Source organism: Sander vitreus, chromosome 7 (assembly GCF_031162955.1).
Source record: "Sander vitreus isolate 19-12246 chromosome 7, sanVit1, whole genome shotgun sequence".
NCBI lineage: Eukaryota > Metazoa > Chordata > Actinopteri > Perciformes > Percidae > Sander > Sander vitreus.
The window spans coordinates 15991841-16013781 of record NC_135861.1 but is presented as its reverse complement, the minus strand read 5'-3'; the positions used below and the strand labels follow the sequence as shown (position 1 = coordinate 16013781).

The 21941-nt window shown below is 39.6% G+C and overlaps 3 protein-coding genes across 6 annotated transcripts; 1 reads left to right on the top strand and 2 right to left on the bottom strand.

Annotated features, from left to right (window-relative positions):
• Positions 1-1236: 1236 nt before the first annotated feature.
• On the bottom strand, positions 1237-5785 carry LOC144520852 (putative E3 ubiquitin-protein ligase DTX3). Its single transcript, XM_078254925.1, has 3 exons — positions 5441-5785; positions 3465-3682; positions 1237-2762 (listed from the first exon to the last, which is right to left on the bottom strand). The coding sequence occupies exons 1-3, from the start codon at positions 5531-5533 to the stop codon at positions 2684-2686; spliced, it is 390 nt and encodes a 129-aa protein (XP_078111051.1). The 5' UTR covers positions 5534-5785; the 3' UTR covers positions 1237-2683.
• A 2396-nt stretch (positions 5786-8181) lies between these two features.
• Positions 8182-13403, bottom strand: dtx3 (deltex E3 ubiquitin ligase 3). 4 transcript variants are annotated; one of them, XM_078254922.1, is made up of 5 exons: positions 12912-13403; positions 12682-12722; positions 11334-12136; positions 10364-10581; positions 8182-10137 (listed from the first exon to the last, which is right to left on the bottom strand). In XM_078254922.1, the coding sequence occupies exons 2-5, from the start codon at positions 12692-12694 to the stop codon at positions 10062-10064; spliced, it is 1110 nt and encodes a 369-aa protein (XP_078111048.1). In that variant the 5' UTR covers positions 12695-12722; positions 12912-13403; the 3' UTR covers positions 8182-10061. The 4 variants fall into 4 exon arrangements, with proteins under 4 accessions (XP_078111048.1, XP_078111047.1, XP_078111050.1 ...); XM_078254921.1 differs by having other exon boundaries at positions 12917-13403; XM_078254924.1 differs by lacking the exon at positions 12682-12722.
• A 3522-nt stretch (positions 13404-16925) lies between these two features.
• On the top strand, positions 16926-21308 carry ptges3a (prostaglandin E synthase 3a (cytosolic)). Its single transcript, XM_078254920.1, has 8 exons — positions 16926-17065; positions 17915-18028; positions 18227-18296; positions 18382-18480; positions 18742-18831; positions 18934-18990; positions 19145-19172; positions 20345-21308. Coding segments are annotated over exons 1-8 (480 nt in total). The 5' UTR covers positions 16926-17063; the 3' UTR covers positions 20365-21308.
• Positions 21309-21941: the final 633 nt, after the last annotated feature.

Sequence of the window (21941 nt, the reverse complement as noted above, 5' to 3'; positions counted from 1 at the left end):
CACAACAGACTAGAGCAATGTTTGATGGAAATGAATGGAAGCAGCAACAGATGTATCACTCTTAATCCATACACAGAGAGCTTATTTTCACTCTGTCATCAATCCATTTTTATAGTGGAGGCTTGTCACTGGCCATTTAAATTGATGCATGTTTAATCCACCCACCCTATTGCTCTGCATAATCATTGATAGATATATTTATATCTCTGGTTACATTTCTTTAATTCTTTGCTCTTCTTTCCAGATGTCCAGATAGACAATAACAGGGAAGGGTTACGGAAGGGCAAAGGGGCATTCAATTGCAATGTAAATTCTGGAGCCAAAGTCTCTGAGATATTAGTGAGAGAGTGCAGACAAAATACTAAGGCCATGCCATTTTATTTTACTTTAAGCAATATAAATTGCATTTGAACAATAGCGCCTGAAGAAATACAGTCAGATGGGAGGGATGTCAACTTGTGGAAACCGGCTTCAGCCTTTCAAATGAAATATATACGTATGTTCAAATGAAGTTGCATTTAGGTACGTTGAGTGCTCCATTTTCCTTTTCTTTTTTGTCACAATCTGCTCCACTACTTAGAAAGCCAATTTGCCAGTCTGTCACTGTAAGTCATTCTTCTGTTAAAAGGTCCAAAACATAGTAATAAATCACAACAAAATGTGCAAAAATATGATGAAATGTTCATGAAGTTGTATCAAGTATGTGATTCTACACATTACAGCAGGTGAGGAAAATAATTTAGAAAAATCATTACAAACCGACAAAGGCCCATGAGAGGGAAAACTATTATGATGAGAAATGGATGGACTAGACTGATGAATAATGGGAGAAAAGGAGAGAAGGGGGAGTTTGACCAGATGGGTCCTGGTCTGCTTTGTGAGAGCAGCAGATGCCCTGACATCCAAGGCCACGGAAATGCCCCCAGCCACTAAACACCAGAGCGCTAAAGAGGCTGAGCACAGTAACTCTGCCTGGTCACATATGCACTTTTTCTGATATAGAAATATAGGTTAAAGGTATTTCCATCCTCATCCCATAACTCTTTAATGTTAACACTAAGAAGAAGATCAGCTGGATATTATTCATATCCCCAGAGAGCCCAGCTAAAAGCAAAAACAGAGCTTGTTTGTCCTGCTTTGCTGCATGAACAGAGATCTGAAACAATAGAAAGCTTCTCTGTTTGTAATATGTTTCAGGTTTATTTGTGCTAGTAATGGCTAAGCCACTTGTTACACATTTACATTTTCAATTCAACAACAGATGAACCGTGAATCCTTTTGTCTTTATTGCCATTACAATTGAATCTGCTTGTCTGTGCATGTAACTAACACAACTCATCTTTAACAGTATCAATCAGTTTAACATACTGTGTTAGTATGCTGCTGCTAAAACTGCCCCGAGCACCATAGAAACACGTCTCATCATCTATAGCAGATGTCCTGCTCCTCTCACTGACTTTGGCCGATGAGGTTTGGGAGGTGCTGCAGGACTGTGGGTTTGTGATTATGATGATACAGCTGCATACCAAGCAGACACCATCCTAAGTCTTCCTAGAGGAGAGCATCACCCTCTAGTGGACCAGACAGGCAAAAGGCAGGACTGAAAAATATCAAAGATGTTTTTGGACTAAAAGAGTTTCATAAATGACTGGACTTGACACTAATACATTGGCTGATGTCATATAAAGGCACACAATAAATGAATATGATATTAAAGGTGCTATATGATAAGACTGGTGATATTCTATATGTTGGTTATGTCAACATATCCTGTGAAAGGACCAGAAGCAACAATGCGCAAGTTCATCTGTCAATACATTCAATGTCAATACTGTCGTTTTTAGCAAATATTACACAAACAGGCATAAATAGGGCATTTGTTGAGGACTTAGTGAATATTGCAGCAGGACTGTGTATGTGGGATCAACTTAAAATAAACTATAGTGTCCATGTTCATTATAATGAAGGAAAATGTCACCCATGTTTTTATTAGGTTTTGAACAACAATGGTGGTCTATGCACAGAAGAAGAAGCCACATCTTCTTTTGGCTTTAGCTACACAGGCAATACTTGCTAGTAGGATAAATTCATTGTTAGTTTTGGTCTTTTCATGGGATTTGTTGACAATAAGAGAAATACAGAATATCACATTGTCCTTTAAACATAAAACATTACATATGACAATGCCATATACATCATCATCTCTTATTTCCCTAGGAAACTTTACCTATCCATTTCACAGATGATAAGTGCTCTTACCACCTGTTCTGTCTCCTATGTCTCCTGTTAGGCACCAGACCTGTGATCCAGTGTTACAAATTATAATATTAACATTATTTAAATCTGATTATCAGAAATCTTTTACTAACTTAATGTACTGTAATATTTGTTTTGTTGGATAACATACTGTACAGAAAAAAAAGTATTTTTTGCATAGTCAGTTGACAGCTGAAAACTCTTTGGGAAAAGCCACTAAGCTTCATCTCTCAAGATTATCGCTCCATGTATTAATTCAAATTCAAAACTTGTATTGCCATGTCAACATAGTTGATTGGAATTTATCAAAACTTCATAAAATAAAAACATCTGATGACGATCCCTGCTTGAGGACTGCAAAAAAAGTCTTTGCAACAATACAAAAACTTAAATCTATTTGAGGATGTCTTTTGATAGTCTTCACTCATCAGTCATCCTGTGTCACTCCTGTAAGACGAAGCTCATCTTGAACCCTGAACAAATAATCTGGATCTGCATATCCAAAACTGGAATGGAAAAAGAAAAACAAGCATAACATGTAGTAAGTACATCCCTGAAACAAGGATACAAACTTTCCTTTTAGCTTACTGAACCTGTATTTATCCAATGAAATTAGCTCTGAGAAAGTCTTTGCAACACCTAAGCTTATATAATATATACTCATCTCACAGAGGACTACCATGATCCTTTCACTTTTAATATAGCGCCTTCATCAGGTTAAACATTTTTTTTCTCCAATACTTTGGTTTATGACGAATACTTGCAAAACTAATCACATTCCCATCAGCCTCAGCTGTGCTGTGTTGTTTGTTTATTCCTAATAGTGCCCATTACTAAAAATAAGTATGGTTAGGCATTCATTGAAAACTATACATGATTAGATTGCAGTGGTGAAAGAATTAGAAGTTTTCAAAACCTTAATTATAAATATATAAGTATTATCAGCAAAATGTACACAAAGTATCAAAAGTAAAAGTATTCATGTGCAATAAAATGTTCCTGTCCCTGTTTTACCTGTTCACATTTGAACTCCTTTATATACAAGTGGGTAGTTTAATCTAAGGCAATGCATAATCACATCACAGGACTGTTAGGCTTTAATGTAAGAGAAACATAGGACCTCACATAAAAATGAAATGTTTATCCATGTGCACATTTCCGTACATTTACAGGCAAAAAAGTGATTATTCTACAGCAATAATGCATACCATTGTGGACCACCATCCATGTTGGTCTTGTGGTGAATGTCGTTCCAGGTGATGACGTTGTTGAGGCCTGTGGTGACAGATCGTCCGATGGTGAAGGTGAGTCTCCTGTTGAAGGCTTTCCTCAGCAGCTTCAGGACTTTCTCACCCTCCTCGCTGGCTGGCAGGAAGGCAGTATGACAGGTGCTGCTGTACCTCACCCCAGGGTTTGGGTGTTCAGGCTGTAATGTGGTAAACAACAGCATATATAAGGCTTAAATCTTGCCTTTAGGAATTGTGGCAATACAGGTTCTCATGACCAAGACATTGATGCATTTATGTCAATTTATTATAGATTAGGAGGTAGAGCTCATTATAACATCTCCCTAGAACTAAACAATGACAAATGTTTGAGTTGTTACTACTGTCACAAATGGTAAGAAAAAGCCTGAATTCTACTGCTACTGGGAGGCAGTCCTTGGCAAGGTAGCTGACGTTGGTACTGCATCTGAAATTATCCTGTGGCCCAGAAAGCATTCCTTATACAACAAACACTTCAGAAACTTTAAGATGCCTTTAGTATTGTTCAACATTCAAAAATATCAACCCCTCTCTCTTGCTGTTGCTGTCCTACACACACTCCTTCACACACCTCTTCCCCTTATATCCTGACCTGTAGAACACTTTGAATACAGGGTTAGTGAGTTGCTTTTAGTGCATCCAAGATGAAACAGACACAAACACACTCCTTCCACAGTTATGATGTTTGCTGGTTTCTTGTACGTAAAAATATGCTCTAAAATGGGCTGGAAATACAACTTCTGATACACATTAAAGGAGTTAAGAGTAGAGCTAAAAATATTAGGCGATTAATCAATTTCACAACAAAAACAATTGGACAAGACATTTGAAGACATCATCTTGGGCTCAGGGAAACTCAGATGGACATTTTTTCACTATTATTTGACATTTCATAGGCTGAACAATTATAATGAATTTGAATTTTATATTTGAAATATTATTCAAGAAAATAATCAACAAATTACTTGATAATGAAAATAGTCCTTAGTTGCAGCCCCAGTTGAGAGAGATAGGCCTATCAGACTGTGTCTTTGGCTTTGAGAAAACCTTAAATATTATGCCACAGAAAGGTGTCTGGTTATTGTTATATTTGTCAGTATATGAAAGCTATGAATTGCCCTTTAACACATTAATTAAAGCAAGAATTTTAATTTGTATAGCCTATAAAACAGATCCATCAAACAATCTATCATCAAATAACTTAAAGAATTATGCTGATTAGATTGAGAAGTATAATCATATAAAACAAGTTGTGGGCAAATAATGGTGAAATTAAGCATCCTCCTCTATCCGGTTTTAGGCTACATCCATGTCTCCAACCCTACACTGTTTCTATAGCAACGGGAGGATGCGCCTCTGAAATCACTTCCCCATATCTCTTTAGGGTTCCGCCACGGTTAAAACGTAAATATTTCACAGTGGATGTTGCTTTTAAACAACGGACTGATGGACCTTAAGGAAGAAATATCTTCAGGTGTATAATGTTTTTTCTATGACGACGAACTGAATTGGCGGCCATTTTATGATACCTAATCCAGATGCTTGTGGATGTGTCCCTGCAGGGTAGATGCTAGATCGGATGCGCTAGAAGTATCGACGTCATAAGAGGTGCCTCGTGGCCCGCCTTATTTTTGCCTTATTCTGCCTCTGATTGGCTTACCACCCTAACCCTAACGAATCCCCACTCCTCATGTCTAAACCTAACTACGTCGAAACGTCTAGCAGATCTGATCTAGCATTTACCTCCATCCATCTCCATGCAGCGCTATCGACTTGTGATCAAAAACAAACAACAGCGCCCTCTGGCGGACAGATGTAATATCACCACAGCTGAGAGATGAAGATAAACTAGCTCTGTTGATATGTAGCCTAACGTTATGCATGTGGCTTCTAGCTTCCGTTACAAGTGTCAGGCTCACCCCTTGTATCCCTTCTGGGAAACTGTATTGTATGACAATCGATCCACAGAGCTCAAAGCCAGGTAGGCTCTGCCAGCTGCGTATCACCGTCATCGTGCCCTCTGGCTGGGTCCCCGTGTACTCTCCGTAGTATGTGTTGCATATCGGACAAGCGGGCGTTAAAAACCGAGTCGATACATGCAGAGCAAAAAGAGTGAAAGCACTTTAACGTTTTCTTCTTCCGGACTTTTACGCACTCCACCAGAGTGACTCTTTGGTGTGTTTGCCATTATGGTGCGTACATGCCACCATGGAATATCAGGGACCACCCTCGTGATTACGTTGTTTTTCCGACTGCCAGCGTTCACATGGTCGGGATCATAGACAGTAAAATAAATGGACCAACAGATCTCGTTGCTCTGGACCATAGACTACAGTCTATGCTCTGGACGGAGACCATAGACAGTATATAAGAATGGACCAACAGATCCCGTTGCTCTGGACGGAGACCAGTGAGCATTACTGCGCTGCCTCCAACTGAGAGAGAAGACGTAAATGTGACGTGAACAACCTCTCTGAAAGTTTAAGAGAAATCTCAATCATTCCCAATCTTGCAGAGACGGAGAGCGTAGGTATATGTAAGGAGATAACATGGACACATGCTAATTATTGCTAACTAAAATGCTAGTTAACATTAGTAATTAAACTGCTAATGTAAGTCAAAACTGCCTGCGAGCTTCTCCTGTACTATACGGTAATTCCTATACTATGCGACAGTAAGTCGCGTGGTTATGACACAATCGTTAGCCTATTTTTATAAAAACGTCTGGTAAGGAGCCATAACGTGAGATACAAGGTAATGGAGCCTTTTATACATTGTCGTGTTTCTTTAGAAATAAACAATGGACAAATAGTCTTTAAACGCTTCAGATGTAAAGTTATTTGCTGTCAAAGTGACGTCAAAATGAATGGCAGTCAATGGAATGCTAACGGCGGGTGATGGCTTGTTAGCATCAAAATGGCGCCATAGGAGGTACTTGTTGTGGAGAGAGGCTTAACCCAAAGAATTTCCGTAGACCGGCTTTGCTTACCCCCTTGGTCGGGATCACAGACTGTATATAGAATGGACCAACATATCCCGTTGCTCTGGATGGAGACCAGTGAAGGCTATTAGAAGCACTTTTCCGGTGAGCGCCGAGCATTACTGCGCAGCCTCCAACTGAGAGAGACGACGTAAATGTAACGTGAGCAACGTGTCTGAAAGTTGTAAGTCTTCTGGTAGCTGAGCCAAGAGAAATCTCAATCATTCCGAATATTGCAGAGATGGAGAGCGTAGGTATATGTAAGGAGATAACATGGACACAGGCTAATTATTGCTAACTAAAATGCTAGTTAACATTAGTAATTAAACTTAAACAGCTAATGTAAGTCGCGTGGTTATGACACAATCATTAGCCTATTTTTACAAAAACGTCTGCTACGGAGCCATAACGTGAGATACAAGGTAATGGAGCCTTTTATACATTGTCGTGTTTCTTTAGAAATAAACAATGGACAAATAGTCTTTAAACGCTTCAGATGTAAAGTTATTCGCTGTCAAAGTGACGTCAAAATGAATGGCAGTCAATGGGATGCTAACGGGGGGGTGAGTGCTTGTTAGCATCAAAATGGCGCCATAGGAGGTACACGTTGTGAGCAAGGGGGTAAGTTTCTCCTCACAACGCGAACCTCCTATGGCGCCATTTTGATGCTACCAAGCCATCACCCCCCCGTTAGCATTCCATTGACTGCCATTCATTTTGATGTCACTTTGACAGCGAATAACTTTACATCTGAAGCGTTTAAAGACTCAGTAATTCTAACTGATGTAATGTTATGTAAGTAATGTAACAAGAGTCAACATGCCTGGATTATGATCACATGAGAAACACACTAAATGCAAAAATGTCTTAACCTTTAACTCAAGGGCAGTGGTGGCCTAAAGGTAAGAGAAGCTGAGAAGAGAGCTGGTAACTGGGGGGTTGTCAGTTCAATCCCTAGACCGACAGGGTGGGGAAAGTGAAAAAGCAGCGCTTGAGCAAGGCCCTTAACCCCAGCCGCTCCTGTGGAGCTGCTCAGTGGCCAGCAGATCAGACTGTGGTTGTACTGGGCAGCTTCCAGGTATGAATGTGTAAATGTGTGAATGTGATCAGGGCATTCTTGCAAAAAAGAGGCTTCCTCTCAGTGAACCTTACCTGAAAAAATAAAGGTAAAAAAAAAAAAATGTGGAGAGTGTGAGAGGGGGGATGACATGCAACAAAGGTCCCCTGCCAGAAACCAGGCCATTGTGGTTTGGTGATACGCATCTTGGCCACTGTGACGCCCCATACTGAACAGTTCTTTATTAACGATTTACAATCACACCTGATTCACTGGAAAGTGGAACTATAAATATTCATGACTATACTTAATCAAATATAGCCCACATTATTACCCATTTGTAAAGCTAGTTATCATACAAAAAAAAGGTTCAATTTAGTAGTGTGAGGAATTTTTTAAGCTCTGTTCACTCTACAGTCATGATCCACTGGATGGCACAGAGTGCATTAGCAGAGTTAAGTATCTTGAATCAAGAACCTTTGATACTATAGGGAAGCAGTTCAGGTTGAGTCTTGATTAGAGGCGACAACCCCAGCTTGATTCCATATGGACACCGGTTTGATATTCAGTTGCTTATGATGCACCTGGTTTATTCAGGGCCCACATTGAATATCCAACACAAACCCAAACAACTTTTTATTCAAGTATTAAAATGTAAAGCACATTATTCTGAATATCAACAAAGTACGAATCAACACAATTAGAAAAGCAAAACACCCAACTTTTTCTTAACAATCAATTTGTAATATGTGTAATCTTTCAAACTATTCTCCTGGCTCCTCCTCAGTCATGTAATGCATAGAAATGTTTGCACAGTAGCTTTAGTGAACTACAATCCTGTGTCCCAAAATATTTCAGTTGGTCCCTTAACTAAAATACAAAGGGGATGAAAACATAAAAAAGGGTAACTGATGTATGGATCTGACCTGTCAAATTAATGACAAATGTACCACGAGCCAAGCAGGTTACTGCACTTAGCAAAGCACTTTCACACATACAGCTTCATCAGTCAGAGGGTTTTTTTCAGCATTTGGACTACATGAATGTTTATGAAGGAGAAGATTAGGTAATTTAATACGCATTAGTATACATATTTTCATGAAATGTGTAGTATTTGTACTTAAAGCCAGATATTATAACTACAAACATAATGCTCTTTACCTATCAAGTAACAACGAAATACGCCTAAACTGCTTACCATTCATTAGTAACATCATGCTTGATTTTTTTTTATCAAAAGTGAATATAAGAAAGGCACAACAAAATAAGATCATTACCCCCACCCTAAATCAGATCAATTGTTCCCGCAACATTTTCTTTTGTTATTTTTTTCCACTGTGTATCGTAGATTATCTATTTAGATAAACAAATTTACAACAATGACCTCATTTTTAATGAGAAGATTAGCAGGCAAATCTCCCAGTTTGACAGGGACAGAGGCATAGATATTTAAAGAGCTTTTGTGCCTTTGATTTGGTTTAAGTGGTCTATATGCCCTTTTTTATTTGACATCATGATCATAAATCTGGTAATTAGATGAGCTCATTACAAACAACTGAGGTAATGGGCTCAACACCTGGGAGACATCTTGAAATAACAGGAGTGAGTGATGGCAAAAAACCCAGGGAAAAGTGCTAATACATGTTAAGAAAAAGAAATTAGAAAAGGTGCTGAAGAAAGACATAGTTTAACATTGTTTCTATGTAAGTAAAAATGGAGGGGGAAAATGAACATCCGACGCAAATGAAGAGTTCCAAGCAATTGACATCAACTTGTAGCCACCATGCTGATAGCTGCACGAACCTGTTTGCTCTGAGCACTCTTCCACACAGAAGAAGCAAAAACCATGACTCTGACTTCACTGAGAAAGAAAAGAAGACAAAAGTGCCTGTGAGTGCATTAGATTGCAATAACTTCTGAAAATGAATTATTTCTATTGAAGCAGTGCTATTCTGCCATATAACCCAAGTGCCCAGCAGGTAATTAGTAACAATCAAGACATACTTAAACGCTTCTGAGGAGATAAAACAAAGAACATGTACTTGTAAGAAATAAAGTAATCACCAGAGTAGAAATAAACATTGATATAACAAAAACTGTCTTTATAACATTTAAGTTAGATTTCCTAAATAATATATAAGTACCATGAATTGCAACTTGCCACGATGCTCTTAAATAAGTGCATCAGATATTGGCCCTGTTGCCAACAGTGACAAGTAGAGGATTGTCTAATACAAGAATGCACTGCACTCAAAGTGTTTTCTTCCACATGTAGCACTGGGTTAAGCTGACCTATGGAAGAAAAAAATTAACAAACAGAGGAATAAGTAGTGGAGTGAAGTGGGCTCTGCTGCAGCATTAGAGCGTGTCTGCTGAGGGCCTTGTCTTCAGCCGTCCTTTAAGGGACGGGCAGTTTCAGAGCACAACCTGGAGCCGAGTCATGTCCACCACAAGGACACTCGGAAAGTCCTACAAAGTCTTGGAAGAGTCATTTTTCATGCTGTCAGTCCGCCGTGATGCCTTTCTCTCTGAGCTCCTCTGTCACTCGTACCAGGTAAGTAGGGTCTGGGTAGCCAAAACTGTCAGGAGAAATAAAAAAGCTATCACTGCATCTGTATGAGCTCAGGCAGCAATAGTGCCATCTAGCCAAGGACTTCAACTGATAGTATTTCCTTGTCAGTGACTTTAATTACATCTGTCAGTCTTTACTGAGCCCTGTTCTCAGCTACAACACCTGTTAGGGAAGTTGTTGAGGCTATTACCAAATCAAATCTCAGTGGCCATTTGCTAAAAGGCCATACATACCAGCGGGGCCCGCCCCATATTGAGGTCTTGTGGTGAATGTCATTCCAGGTGATGACATTTTGCATGCCCGTAGTCATGGAGGTACCGATGGTGAAGATAAGGCGCTGTTCGAAGGCCCGGCGCAGCAGGCCCAGCACACGGTTCCCCTCAGGGCTGTCAGGGAGGTAGGCCACACGGTCTGTTCCTGGGTACCGAACACCTGGGTTTGGGTGTTCTGGCTGTTAAGGAGAAGTTAAAACATGGTTTAAAAGGACATTAACAGCTTTAAAACAACTGTCTGTCTACTGTGGTCTGGGACTCTTTGTTACTACAGTGATTGTGTTGCTTGTATTTATTCATTAGGTGTATTTTGTGACATGTGTTTTAATAGGAATGCATTTTGTGTTTGCCAACTTATAATTGCAAATACAGCCATGTTTTACTGCTGTTATAAAAAAGATACTGATGTAAACAGACCTCACCAGCATCAGAAAACTATATTTGTGTTGTGTCCCTCCCTGCATTAAAATACCTGTCAATGAATTTGAGAGCTAGTTCAGATCCTGTGTTTTGAGTTTTGGTGGTGAGGTGACTATTTTGTTTACAATTGGAACCAATTGTACCTTTAATTTGATGTATTTCCTTCTGACACTGGATATAAGTTGTTAGATATCAGTCGGGGACAAATAGGAAGATTTGTGCAGTCAAGAGGACGGGCCAGATTGCTTAAAAAGATTCAATGGTTTCATGTAGTAAACGTGCTTAGACTAAAGTAAAGTAAAATCGATTAGATGTTATGCCATACTCTTGTGCCTAAAATTTATTATTTTTGAACTCTTCAATTAAATTCTAATGTTTGATGATTTGCATTATTAATCCAAAACAACTGAGTTAAGTTTCATTAAACCCATAGATAATTAGCTAAATGATTCCAGTAACAATGAGTGGCACTTACAGTCTGCATCTGCACATGCTCTCTTGGTCTACTCACCGCCTGTAGGCCAGGAGGGAAGCTGTAGATGATGCAGATACACCCATAGCCTTCATGGCCAGGAAGCTCCAGATCAGGATCTCGCTCTACGATCATTGTACCATTAGCAGGCTGGTTCCCAATCAACAGGCCGTACACTAGCCGACACACAGGACACGCTTTCTTCACCTTAAAGGCTTGATCAAGGCAAGAGTGACAGAATGAATGGCCACACCTCTCCAAGGTAGTCTTCTCCACTATGTCCCCCATGCAGATTGAACAAGTACTGTTGTCCTCCGCCTCACTATGGGAAGCCAAGTTGGAGTCCATGTCCTTCCTCTGGGCTGCCTCGTGGAGCATGGCGCAGGCCTCCTCATCAGCAGGCTTCCTGAACCTCTGCTGCTGTCTCTGGGAGCGCCGGGGCTGGGGAGGTGGAGGCTGAAGCAGGCTCCCCTCTCCGTTTGACTCCAGGACTCCCACAAAGGGCAGCAGAGCCCTCTTCCTCTTGGGTCCCCCCTCCTGTTTACTCATTTCTTTGCGGGCACAGCGGCATAAGTCAAAGAAGGCTTTTCTTGTCTCGCTGGAGATGGGTCCATCCATCACCACAGCTCCACCATTCCTGGAGCTTTCCACCGGCTGCAGCCTCACGGCACAGCAGCCCCCCCTCTCTCCTCGCCTAATGATACCAGCACTCATCCCCTGCTTGTGCTGGAAGTCAATGAGCCAGGGCCGCCCAGCTGCAGCCAGGTAATCCCACACCGCCTGTGAAACCAGCACCTCATCACTGCCCTGGCCAGCACGCACACTCATCTCATCAGAGGAAACTGCATGGAGAGGCACATAAAAGTCATTTTCACATTATTGTATGCAACAAAGATAGTCAAACAAACACTATTTGCACTTGTGTCAAGGTAAACCCAGTTGTAAAAGTTGCTCCCTAAGGCTATGCACTAGCCCATATTGCGATTATCAAATGCATTATGGGGAATAATGCTATCCTTTGCTCAGACATGGCTAGAAAAGTGTTTTTGTTTCTGTTGGCAGTGGTGGCTTTATTTTTTTGTCAAATATAGCTCAGGCAATTCGAATGATAAACAATATGATATCTATTTCAGCTGTTTTGTTTGCAGTATATCTGTGCATGACAAAGTAAACAGAATATATCTACATGGGCAGCTATTTGCAGTGGCTGCAGCACGTCAAAGAAATACCCAACAGTAAGTATCGCGCATTGCTGAGGACGTTATCAGCTGTTCAGAGATTCTGACTGTAAACAAAGGAAACTAAACCCCGTCATACGCGGAAAACATGAAAGTCAACCGACAGCCACATGCATACACAGTGCCACTTCTTTAGGTTGAAAGGTTACCTTGTGATCCCATAAATCCCTTCAATTGTGAATAAAGCGTCCTGTTGAACAGAAAAAGAGAGGAAGAAAAACTGAAGGACTGGAACAAACGTTATCACAGCTGTTCGGTGATGTTTTGACTGAGCCATTCTCCGCAGGAGAAAAGGGAAATTCAGCGATTTCGCAACATTAGTTTAGCCTTTGATACATTTCGCGTTAATATTTAGCCAAGTTGTTTATCCCCTGATTACCTCACCCTTTGCCGTAGCTCGTCGCTGCCTGTCAGGGAGGTTTCTGGCTGGATTAAAGAGCACAGTCCTCCATCAGAGGAGGCCTTTATTTCTGACGTGCCGCTGCAGTTTATCCGCGATAATACGTATTTTGTAGTCAAGACATGATGTCCAAACGTGTTCCCAGCTCATATCTTTAGGTTTTCAACAGCCCTTTCCCGGCTCTGGCAAATGCCATCAAGATCCTGCACCTCGTCCCCAGTCTCGCCTGTGTTTGCCTTCCTCGTACGTCCTTGGGCTAGGCGGAACATAAATAGCATTTGGAGTTAACTCTTCTTATCTGGCTCCGACCATGCTAGCTGTGTGACAGCTTTCTCCAGGCAGATAATTTGCTCTTTCTTCTCATTTTGGTTCTGTGTCTACGCTTTCAGACCACGTCCTCCCTGCTGACTGCGCAGGAGCAAACATACCCATTAATTACACGGGGACGATGGGACCTACGAGAAAGTGTGACCAGGAAGTTCGTCACTGAGCTGACATGATTGGCTGACAAATGGTGGTTGTTGTTTTTTTCATGCTGAGAGTGAATCATACTTTTGTCGTGATTAACAGCTTTAACGATAACGCAACACTCCGTACACACAAGAGTCCAGCCTACGCGCCGTCGAGGGAATACCCACTCATACAGTTGTAATGCAAATGAAGCTGTCTCTCAGGGTACACCGAATTGACTGCAATGTAGGCCTAATTGTTGATGCTTTTGACATATATTGTTTGGGAATATAACTAGAGTTTTAAGTGAGTTCGTTTTATTCCAGTTGATTATTTATTATTTATGTATTTTGTCTGTGTTTTGTTTCTTACCTACCTCCATGTCCTGGCCTATCTACCTATCTACCTACCTACCTACCTACCTACCTACCTATCTACCTATCTATCTATCAATCAATCAGTCAGTCATTAGGCTACTTAACCAAAGCTGGCTGAAGAAATTATTTTCTTAGTTGAATAATCAATTAACTGGTCATTAAGCTGTAACAAACTGATGTCTTGGTGTCATATTTTGTCAAGAACCTAAAAAGCACTCTGTGTAAAATCAGACTTTGACAAGCAGGATATTAGCACCTTGCTGTAACCAACATGTGTTGGTTGATTGTTTTTTTCACCTGTTTCGCAATCCAGGTTGTTGTTGTTTTGGTGCTTTCTGCTATGGAACCTCATGATTGGAAATTAGCAATAGCTATAAATGATGTGATGCTGTAGCCTACATTGGAGATGTGTTGCACAAATGTCTATGTTTAAGCATCTGTCCCTATTCTAATAAACATGAAATGAAATTTAAAAAAAATATTGAGAGATGGATGCAAAATTGCCTGCATTCAAAAGTTTACTTCTGATTGATCAAGTCATTCTATTTCCACACATTGAAAGTAGCCAGAAAATAATAATAATAATTCAGGGTGGGAGCAAATCTGTTTGGATGGGCTCTCCAACTAAACAAATTAAACACACAGGGGTTGTGCCTAAATCAACACAGCCCACTGCTTTTGACTTAATGCAGAGCTGTACACCTGAGTTTGACAACTTGAGCTAAGATGACAGTAGACATGTTTTCTGTCTAAGACTGATTCACAGATCTACTAATGCAATACATCTGCAAATACACTGACTTCATGGCAATATATATCAACAACTTAAACACCTACAAATTAATGATAGTAATGATTCCTTAAGCCTGATTCATATAAACTTCTGTGAAACCATGCTACTCCTCTTCTCTTCTATTTTGGTTTTTGGTTATATTTAGGAGGTGACAGTTGGCCCTGGCTGTCAAGGCCCATAGACGTTGGATCACTGTGCTTAAGAAGCTTAGCCCAGCAACATCACAAAAATATATTTTACATAATATCCCAAAACATATTTCATACTTTCATTACACTGTTTCTTTTTTCGATTTAATAAAACGTGGCACTTAGCTAAAATTCTTCAGCTAACCTGTGGAGATATTTGGTGATCTCACTCATTGTAGTATAAACATTAGATTAAAACTGCTGAGGTGTTTGACTCATTTTCCCTTACCTCCTAGTTTAACCCTTCATTGACATACTATAGTTGGCCCAACTCAACATTAGCTAAAACATGATATCTAAATGTAATTTATTGTAATGTGAGTTAATTTGAAGTTGTTAAATTTTCTGCCTGATTTTACACATTTAAAATTCACCCTAAAACCTATTTAACATGTGCTATTCTATTGATGTTGGAGAATAAAGTTAATATCTTCACAAAAAACAACTACATCCCTGAGCTGGAGATCAGAGCACAGGACGCGTCATCATATGTCATCATACGCTTTTTGGAGTCAGTCCATTGAGACCAAACTATAGTGATTGACTCTGTATAGCCTCATTTTTTTTAGCTATTACGTCAAATTAGTGTTACATTGATGTAGGATATCCAGCAGTGAATCAGATAATGTACTTATATCCTGGTAAAGCCCCCAGTGGCTGAGGCAATAGTGTCCCAGAGGTTGTTCCATTATTCATTGTACATAGAGCAGCTCTAGGATTTGTGTCTGGCTGACATCATCACTGCCTTGCCTTGACCTTTTGCTATTTAAAGGAAATGTGTCACAAATGAAACCTTGTAAAGTTCTATGTTAGGGTGGATCTTCTGTTCTTTTTTCTTCTATTCTACAGCCCTTCTTGTGGCCAACAAAAACTCCCATCTGTCAACTACCTCCAGCCTCTCATCTACAAAGTGTCTTCCCTGGTGTCCCTATCCCCCATAAGGCCTGCCATTGTTTTGGCTCTACTTCTAGTACTAGAAAGGCACACATCGGGGTGTCCTCTAGCTCACCCAGTAAGCGCGTACGCACCAGGTTGGCTGAGTCATTCGGCGGTGCGGGTTCAAATCTGACCTGCTATCCTTTGCTGCATTTCTCTCCCCCTTTCATGTCTATCTGCTGTCACTCTATAATAAAGGGAAAAAAGACCCAAAAAATAATCTTAAAAAGAAAGGCACATGATGGTCATCTTCTCTCTTGTCCAAGTCCAACTGCTTAAAGCTTCTCCCAAATTGACCCTGTTTGCTTTAAAGTTCTCAGTTAGTTTTCATGTCTTTTTCTGCTGCTTGAGTGCTTTGGCCCACTAAGAAAACCGCTAGAAGTCAAACACCACAGCAGCATGTGCATCTGTGGTTAGCCTACCTAAATTGATAAAGCTATGCTTCACTCTGATATAATGGCTGAGAGTGATGATAAAGAGGCATCTCTTAATAATAAGCCGGCTGACAAGCAATTGTTGTGAAGGGAGATCACAAGTTAACATTATAAGTTCTGAATGCACATATTCGACAGGGCACCTTTGAGGTTGTATTTTACTTGATATTTGTATTCTATGCCACTTTATTTTTCTACTCTTTTTCTATAATTTTTGACACTTATAGTTATTACTTTACAAATTAAGATTTTACATGCTAAACATATGATGCATTGTATTGTTATAGATATAAATATAGATAGGCTACAAATAGTTTCCCCTCGACATGTAGGCTAAATTATACTTACACGGATCTAATAGGCTATAATAGTAGGCCTTTATAAACGTATAACATACACGGGGGGGGGTCTGCACCGAGTAGCCTATTTTAACTTGATAAGTGCATTGTTTTAATGATACTTTTGTTTTAAATGCAGGGCTTTTGCTTCGAGTATTTCGCGGTGCGGTATTTCTACTTTTATGATTTTAGGATCTGATTTTTGCTCCCACACAAAAATGGAAGGATTCAAGGAACCTGCTATTATCAACTAGTAGACATAATTCAGTACAGTTATCATAATAGTATGTATTCATGTAACTAGGCTGGCTATCAGTCCCCTTCTGCCACACTGTCTATCATAGAGCGAGACTCGTGGTGGAGCTCTTGAGCTGCTCTGGAACACTGAGCTCACTGTCACCTACTCGTTCTAGAATTGTCTCCGACGGCTCCATGCTTCGGTCTGTGAAACGGGTCGTCACGAGAAAGGAAATCACGCGATGTTTGGACGCAAACTGCATCTGTCGTGAACATTAGGGAGTTAACCGTTTAGGTTTCAGTCATTATTTCAGGAGCTAACGCAAACACTATCCATATCGTGGTCCAACGAGGAAATTTAATTGCTAAACAGTGGAGATGTAAGTCTTGGGTTTACTATGTAGCTAGTCATTAACGGTCGTAGCTAATTAGCTACAAGTCTTGGTAGAGAGGCTCAACCAGCTAACATTAGCTAACAGAGCTAACGTTAAGCACACGAGTTAGCCTCAGGGTGCAGACATACGACTGTCAAGCCTAAGACATAGCGTATCGTTAAATCCATCGACAGCTAACGTTAATTTCCCCTCAGCCAAGTGTAATTTGGCACCACCATGTCCCAGAAGATGACAAACTAGTTTTCTTAATGTTTCGTTATCGTTAAGCTAGCAGGCTAATGTCAAGCAACACAAGGGTAACGTTAATGTTAGCACTGAAAAAGCATGATGTCATGATTAACGTTAGCTCGGAAAAGCTAAAACCAAATTACACCATACTATTAACGTTACACACGCTTGTCAGCGATACACAGTATGCCCTTGTCCAGACATTATGTTCTCACTGTGGTTCACATCCAAATAGCCATCCATCTTAACGTTACTATAAATGTAGCGTGAACTTTACCTAACTCCCTCTCATTGTGGCAAGTATTGCTTTGACACGTGTTACTATCTATCTGTAATGTAAAGGGCTTAATAATTTTCTCTAAATAAAACAGTTAATTGTTAGGCTATTGCTTTTCGGTAGGTAAAGATATAAAGGATCGCATGCGCCTTAATCTGCAATGAATGAGTGACGCTTTCGTCAACATGATTTTAACCTCAAATGTACTGCACCCTATACACGTGGGCCACCAGTGCCCCTTCCCCCCTTACCATCTCAGAATGTGGCATGGGTGATGTTATAGTGTATTAATGTCACTTTATATTCTATATTTCTACTCCTTTTTTTAGGCAGCCTGCAACAGCCAAGTGGTATGACAGACGAGACTCTGTTTTTGTAGAGTTCTGCGTGGAGGACAGTAAAGATGTAAAAGTACATTTTGACAAGTCCAAATTTGATTTCAGGTAAGTTGCAATTCATATTATGTTACATTGTTATATTCCTGAGAATTTCTTATCCTTCCCAGAATCATCTTAAAGAAAAGATGAGCCTTAAGATGCTTTTTGGAATCAGGGCCCTGATCTGTGTATAGTATAGAATGATGACCGCACAAATTGTTGGCAGTTGTAAAGGGAATATCATGACCTCTTTTCACCTTACAGCTGCATCACTGGAACAGATAACATCAAACAACAGAATACTGTGGACCTTTTCGGGGAGATTGACCCCAAAGTACGTCACCTGTAGACATAGTTGCAGTTCTAACACGTGTTTTATTCCTTAAAAGCTTTCATCCATCTCTCTCTGTTCCACACAGGGCTCTAAACACAGGCGCACTGACAGGTCTGTGTTGTGTTGTTTACGAAAAGCAGAGGCTGGGAAATCCTGGCCACGACTTACCAAAGACAAGTCAAAGGTACCTTTCATTCTTTAAAACAACAAAAACTTTTCAATCCATCTATGTCAATTCATCTTAAATAAATCTTGGTAAGCTACGAGCTTATTTATTTAACCTACATATTAAAACATCTGACTGCCTGGTAATTAAAAGCAATTCTTAGTTCTAAAAATGGTGATAATATGCCACCTAGCTAAACGGCTAAGTAGATGTCAACATAAAAAACAGCTGTAATAATCTGATTACGTGTTAAATATTGCTAAATCTATCTTCTCTTAGTGCAACTGGCTGAGTGTGGACTTCAATAATTGGAAAGACTGGGAGGATGACTCAGAAGAGGACTTGTCAAGTTTTGATAAATTCTCAGAGGTAAGCATATTGAACACTCACAGTGCCTAAATGAGTGCATGTCCAGATATATACTGTAGTGCTGCTGACATATTGATTCATGTCTCCTGTGCATTTCTCCAGATGATGAACACAATGGGAGGGGATGATATACCTGATTTAGATGGTGCAGAAGAAGAGGTATGTTTTTTTAGTACATATAGTGCTTTTTTATATGCTTTATACCCTTTAATACAGAAATATGTGTTTTGTTTGGAGAAAAGTAATTAAGTGAAATTTACCAGGAAAAGCAGTTTATGAAGAATTAATTTATTGCTTTTGCTTTTTTTTGCAGCATGATTCTGCAGACAATGACGATGAAAGTAAGTACCAGTATTATTCTAAAAGAGATGTCTGTTAATTTTAGGGCTGTCAGCATTAACGTGTTAATCGCGATGCGATTAAGGGTCGAGCATAATGCGTTCATTTTTTTTTATCGTATTAATCGCATGCCGCCATTTATTAATTTATTTTCACTTCACTCGGCTTTGCGTCGTGCCTAACCGGCTACTATTTTGCCGTACTTCCTCGTAACACATCCTGCTGCTGCAGGAATAGCAAAGCCGATTTCGGTGCCTCATTCTGGTGCCACTGATATGCCTGCGCTTCTCTCTGATGCTCACTAACACTACACTCGACAGCAGCTAACGTTAGCCTACCGCTAGCTAGTAGCTGGATTAAACACGGTTACAATGCTGAAAGCTAACGCTAAACGGTGTAAAGTGTGACTGTATTTCACTGTAGAGGATTCAACGCCAGCATGTAACAATCTGCAGCTGCCGTTGTCGGAAAAACGGAGATGGTGCGTTCATGAAACTGGTAATTTACAGCCTTGTGGCGCATTCAAAGTTGTTGTTAAATTCATATGTGTGACTAGATTAAATATATAATAAACAAATACAAATCTTAAAATCAAGTTCATAAAGTCACTTTCTTTGCATTAATTAATTCCCAATCAAGATACACTGGTAAGAATGGCTTTCCATTGTTAATATGTACTTAAAAACTGTTCTGAAATGCAAAATAATAGAATTTTAATCATGTGATAAAACATGCGATTAATCGCGATTTAACTATAGAAATTCAATGTGATTCAATGCGATTAAGAAAATGTAATCGTTTGACAGCCCTAGTTAATTTGTAATCGATAGTTTCTAGATCCCATGGGTTGAGAAGACAGCCATAATGCTAAGAAGTGCCAAGTGCATACAAATATGACTTTTCCGAATCTGTTAAGTAAGATGTAAAATGTTTGGTGGAAAGATTATATCATCCCCTCTAGTGGGTGATGATGATGTTTGCAAGGCTTGATTGTATATATCTGTTCTTGACACAGAATTCATGTAATTCAGTCAAAAAAGGAGTTGAGTAAGAGATGGTTAACTCTTGCCATAAAATCACAAATAGGTATGTTTATGTATTAGTTTGAATATGGGTGCCTTACATCCAAATCAGTCACGTACTCACACAGATCACATTCTTGTCTTTCTTCCAGAAATGCCCGACCTTGAGTAGATGAACATGGATGCCACCTCAGTAGTAAACAAAGCAAGTTAGAAGTCGGTTGAAGAGAGAGACTAGACATGAGTTGGCAGCCATGTTGGAGAAGAGTCCTCATCACTCTACTCAGTTTCCAAAGCGAAACCCCTCAAGGGAGTGACTGTTTGATACAGACATGCACAGAGATCCATAGCGACATACAGTGCTGTGCTTTGCTGTTCTGTTCTGCATGGACAATTCTGTTGAAAGGAAAATGTTATTGTTCATTGACTTTAATGACTGTAATGGGATGTGTGATGTCTTACACCTTCTCGCTCTCTCTTTCTGTTTTTTGCGATGTCAGGTTATGTATTAAACATTGTGATTTCTAATGAAAAAAAAACCCTCAAAATGCCTATTTTCCAAAAAAGTAGATTTTTTTTTTAATGACAGATTTTCCCCTTTTAATGTTTGTATTGTAAAATGCACTTATTTTGTTCGTTAATTTAAAAAGCAGGCGTTCAGCTTGAAATGGTTTTTCCAATGTATGCCAACATCTGCACATATTTAACAATGATGATTTCATTTTTAAACATTTCAGCATTTAAAATAAACATATGCTTGTGCAATTTACAGCTTTTGTTGAGATTATGATAGTGGTACAATCTTTGCATATAATCATACCATTTGCAAAGTTGAGTTTTGTTTCTCTATGCCAGTGTACAAGACATTGTAGCAGGTACAATTAATTCTCTTCCATATGCATACTGAGGTGAAGGCAGACATACTATGTAGTCTAACAAGAGTTTCTAAATAGTTACAATACAGGTTTTAAATGTTTGTTAATCAGATACACTACAACTATGCTTTGGAGGCTTGTGTGTTTGATTCAACATGTGTTGAACACTTCCATTTGTCTTATGCTGTGGGAGTTTGGATATGCATTTCTAATAAACTGTTTCAGACCATTGAATACAAGGCTTAAGTATTGAAGCATCACTTTTTCCAAGTTATAAAAAGTAACTCAATGAAGTTTACAGATAGAATACAAAAAGGAAGGAATTATTGCGTAAATGTGGGATCAGTATTCTAAAGATAAATTGCTTGCTGTGCTCTCGCTTCTTTCTAACGTTACACGGGATTCCCATCTCGTCTGTACTTTAATAGTACAAAAAGAAATGGAACCCTCATGTTCCCTAATGATGTGGATTTCCAGTGTACATTTTTTGTGTTCTTGCTGTGTGGGCTTTTTTGAAACATGGCAACTGCAGCAAATACTTCCCTCACAAGTAATTAGCAAAGATGTTACCTCCTTTTGGATTTAGTACTAAACCTAATTATCCACATGTTAAGGCCATAGATTATTCATACGAACCATAGATTGGTGACAAAGATGCTTGATTTGTGGTTTCTTGAATGAAATGGATCATTTGAAAGAAGTAAAACAAATATCCCCTGCTGAGTGTTTTTTAAATCAGCACCTCTGAAGTTGAACATAGTTTGTACTGTAAGTCCTCCATCTGATCTGTTCTGCAATACATGTTTCCACCACTGTGTGGTGAGTGTAGTCCAGAACTTCTACTCCAGTGTGAGATGTTTAGGGGCTGCTTGTG